General features: G+C 55.5%; 1 protein-coding gene across 1 annotated transcript in view; it reads right to left on the bottom strand.

Annotated features, from left to right (window-relative positions):
- The window catches only part of DNAI2 (dynein, axonemal, intermediate chain 2), a gene marked incomplete at both ends in the record, with an annotated part of 5,553 nt that extends 2,995 nt beyond the window's left edge, over window positions 1-2,558 (bottom strand). Inside the window, 4 exons of the mRNA XM_010161219.1 lie at window positions 440-553; window positions 1,174-1,316; window positions 2,155-2,276; window positions 2,397-2,558. Coding sequence (XP_010159521.1) covers window positions 440-553; window positions 1,174-1,316; window positions 2,155-2,276; window positions 2,397-2,558 — 541 coding nt within the window. The remainder of the gene's footprint in view (window positions 1-439; window positions 554-1,173; window positions 1,317-2,154; window positions 2,277-2,396) is intronic.
- Between the last annotated feature and the right edge of the window lie 102 nt (window positions 2,559-2,660).

The raw sequence follows: 2,660 nt of genomic DNA, 5'->3' as shown, positions 1-2,660 counted from the left end.
GAGTAACCGAGCCGTAAACGAGGCCGGCGAACGGGGCCCTTTTCCAAGCACTTGAAACAACGGGACAAGAACAATTCAGCGCTAGAAGCGATGGCAGCTCTCCTGGGATTTTGCCGTGCAAAATTCCAGGGTCATGGATGAGGCAGGAGCCCAGCACGCATGCTGCTCAGCTGTTGCATCCAGCAATCCCTGCCAGGCCTCAAATTCTGCCAGGGGAGGTTTAGGTTGGATATTAGGGAAATTCCTTCCTGGAAAGGGCTGTCAGGATTGGAAGGGGCTGCCCAGGGAGGTGGTGGAGTCACCATCCCGGGAGGGGTTTGAGAGCCGCGTGGACAAGGTGCTCAGGGACACGGGGCAGTGGGTTTGGTGGTTGGACTCGGTGACCTTAAAGCTCTTTTCCAGGCTAAACAATTCCATGATCCTGACCCATCTTCCTTACCCATCTGCCCATTGTAGCATCCTCCCAGCAGGACGTGCGAATCTTTGGGGTTGTATTCCAGGCTCACCAGGGGGGATGTCGGCTTGAGAACGAGCTCCGGCTTGTTGGGGTTTTCTGCCAAGGAGGGGCGAGTAAAGAACAAAGTGCACAGGCAGTGCAGACCCCAGCCCCTACGACAGCCCCCCCGATATCACGCCCGGCTCCCTGCCACGCTGGTTCTTGCCCAGCCGTGCTGGAAGTGGAGATGGTGACCTGCCACATCCCCTTCGCCCGGGAAGGGATCTGACCCGTCCTCGCCCGCCAGCCTGGGGACAGACTCCTGGTACCCCAATCCCCGGTACCCTGACCCCTCTTCTTGGTGTTTTCCACCCCAAAATACAACAGGTCTGAGAGTCTGACAGAGCAGGGCAGTTCTCCGCCTGGGCTTGTGCTGCCTTTTCCTAAATCCAGCACAAATGAACGGCATAAAGACAAGAACCACCCAAGAGGAGCCCGGCTCAGCTGCCTGTTGTGCCCACAGGCACTCGAGCTCACGTAGTGGGATTTTAGCGGATATTTTCCAGCTTTCAAGACCCATTTCTCCCCTTCTCTGCATTGATCTGTGGGCAGAGCAGAACCTGAGCCCCCGCTCACCCCTTCCGGAGCGCTGCGCGGCCTCGTTACACGCTTTGAAGACACAAAGTGCTTCCGCAGCGGCTGCATTACTGACTGCTGGGTTTTCCCTTGCCCCTTACCGAGATCCCAGATGTACGAGTCAAAGCTCATGTCTTTCATGTTTTGCTGGAATTCCAGGCTGGAATAAGCCACTGCCAGCTTCTTGTACGTGTCAGGGTGCCAGGAGAGATGCGTGGCCGTCCTCTTGGTTAGGTTTGGATCCCTTTTTCATAACAGGACATCAAAGCAAGCTGTTAGTTTGCTAACAGCTTGGTCGTGCCCTGGGAGAGCTGTCTCCCAAAGGAAACTCTGGGAATCACAATTAAAACAAGCTGCAGCCCTGGAGCACTGAGAGCGGGAAACAATTCTCTTGGGGGTTGGGCAGGGGGAGAAGAGTTGATGATTTAATAAAGTGTTTCCAGTTATACGTTTCTAAGAATCCAATTATGTTACGGGATCTGACTTCTAGAAATGACCTAAAGCCCCTGACATTTGGAAATAATCTCTGAGGCACCAAAAAAACATCCTGTCTAAGGACTGTTAGAAGATGCTCAGAGCTGCATCTGTCCTTGGACCAAGGAAGCTGAGGAGGGCTTTTCCCAGGGCAGGGAGTGACAGGACAAGGGGTAACGGATTTAAACTGGAAGTGGGGAGGTTTAGATTAGATATCAGGATGAAGTTCTTCCCGCAGAGGGTGGGGAGCACTGGGACAGGTTGCCCAGAGAAGCTGTGGATGCCCCATCCCTGGGAGTGTCCAAGGCCAGGCTGGATGAGGCTTGGAGCAACCTATGGAAGGTGTCCCTGCCCATGGCAGGGGGGGTGGAACTAGATGATCTTTAAGGTCCCTTCCAACCCAAACCATTCTATGGTTCTATGGTACCTATCTCTGAAGTTTCTGGGCAGGGAGAGGAGGAACGGATAGAGTTACGGAGCAGGGGGGCTGCAGCAGGCCTCTCCATCCATAAACTGATCCAGCACTACCCTAAAGCCGCTGGATTTTCCACATCCATAGCATCCAAAGGCAATTTAATGCCTGCTGCAGATCTGGAGAGCCCAGCTACCTGATGACATTGATGGTTTTGGCGGAGGGGGGCTCGTCATCCAGCTCTGCCATCTCCTCCTCTCCGAAGTACTCCTCGTAGATGTTGATGGCGTTGTTCTGCTTGACGCAGTGCTCCATCAGCTGCAGGGAAAGCACAGGCCATGCCTTCAGGGAGCTGCCTAGGCCATGGAGCCGGCAGCGGGCAGGAAGGGGGCTCTGGCAGTGGGATACACGGAGGAGGGGGGTCAGGCAGAGCCTTACAGTGCCGAGGTGTGTGATGGTGTTGATGTAGTTCTCGTCTTTCTCCACTTTCTTCCTGAAGCGGACGGTCTGTTCCATCTCCTGCGGGTTGATGTCTTTGGGCCAGCCGCCCTCCACGTGGTTGACACCGCGGGATTCCACCTCCACTCGCTCGGTGTTGACCTGGGGGAGGTGGCATGGAGAAAGCAGGGCAAGAGCCTGAGCCGAGAAGGTGCAAACACAGGGTTTCCCTTGGTCGGGCGCTGCCCCGCGGAGCAGCCCCTG

The sequence above is a fragment of the Eurypyga helias genome, unplaced genomic scaffold (genome assembly GCF_000690775.1).
Source record: "Eurypyga helias isolate BGI_N326 unplaced genomic scaffold, ASM69077v1 scaffold19321, whole genome shotgun sequence".
Lineage (NCBI taxonomy): Eukaryota > Metazoa > Chordata > Aves > Eurypygiformes > Eurypygidae > Eurypyga > Eurypyga helias.
This window is presented reverse-complemented; position numbering and strand designations above follow the sequence as displayed.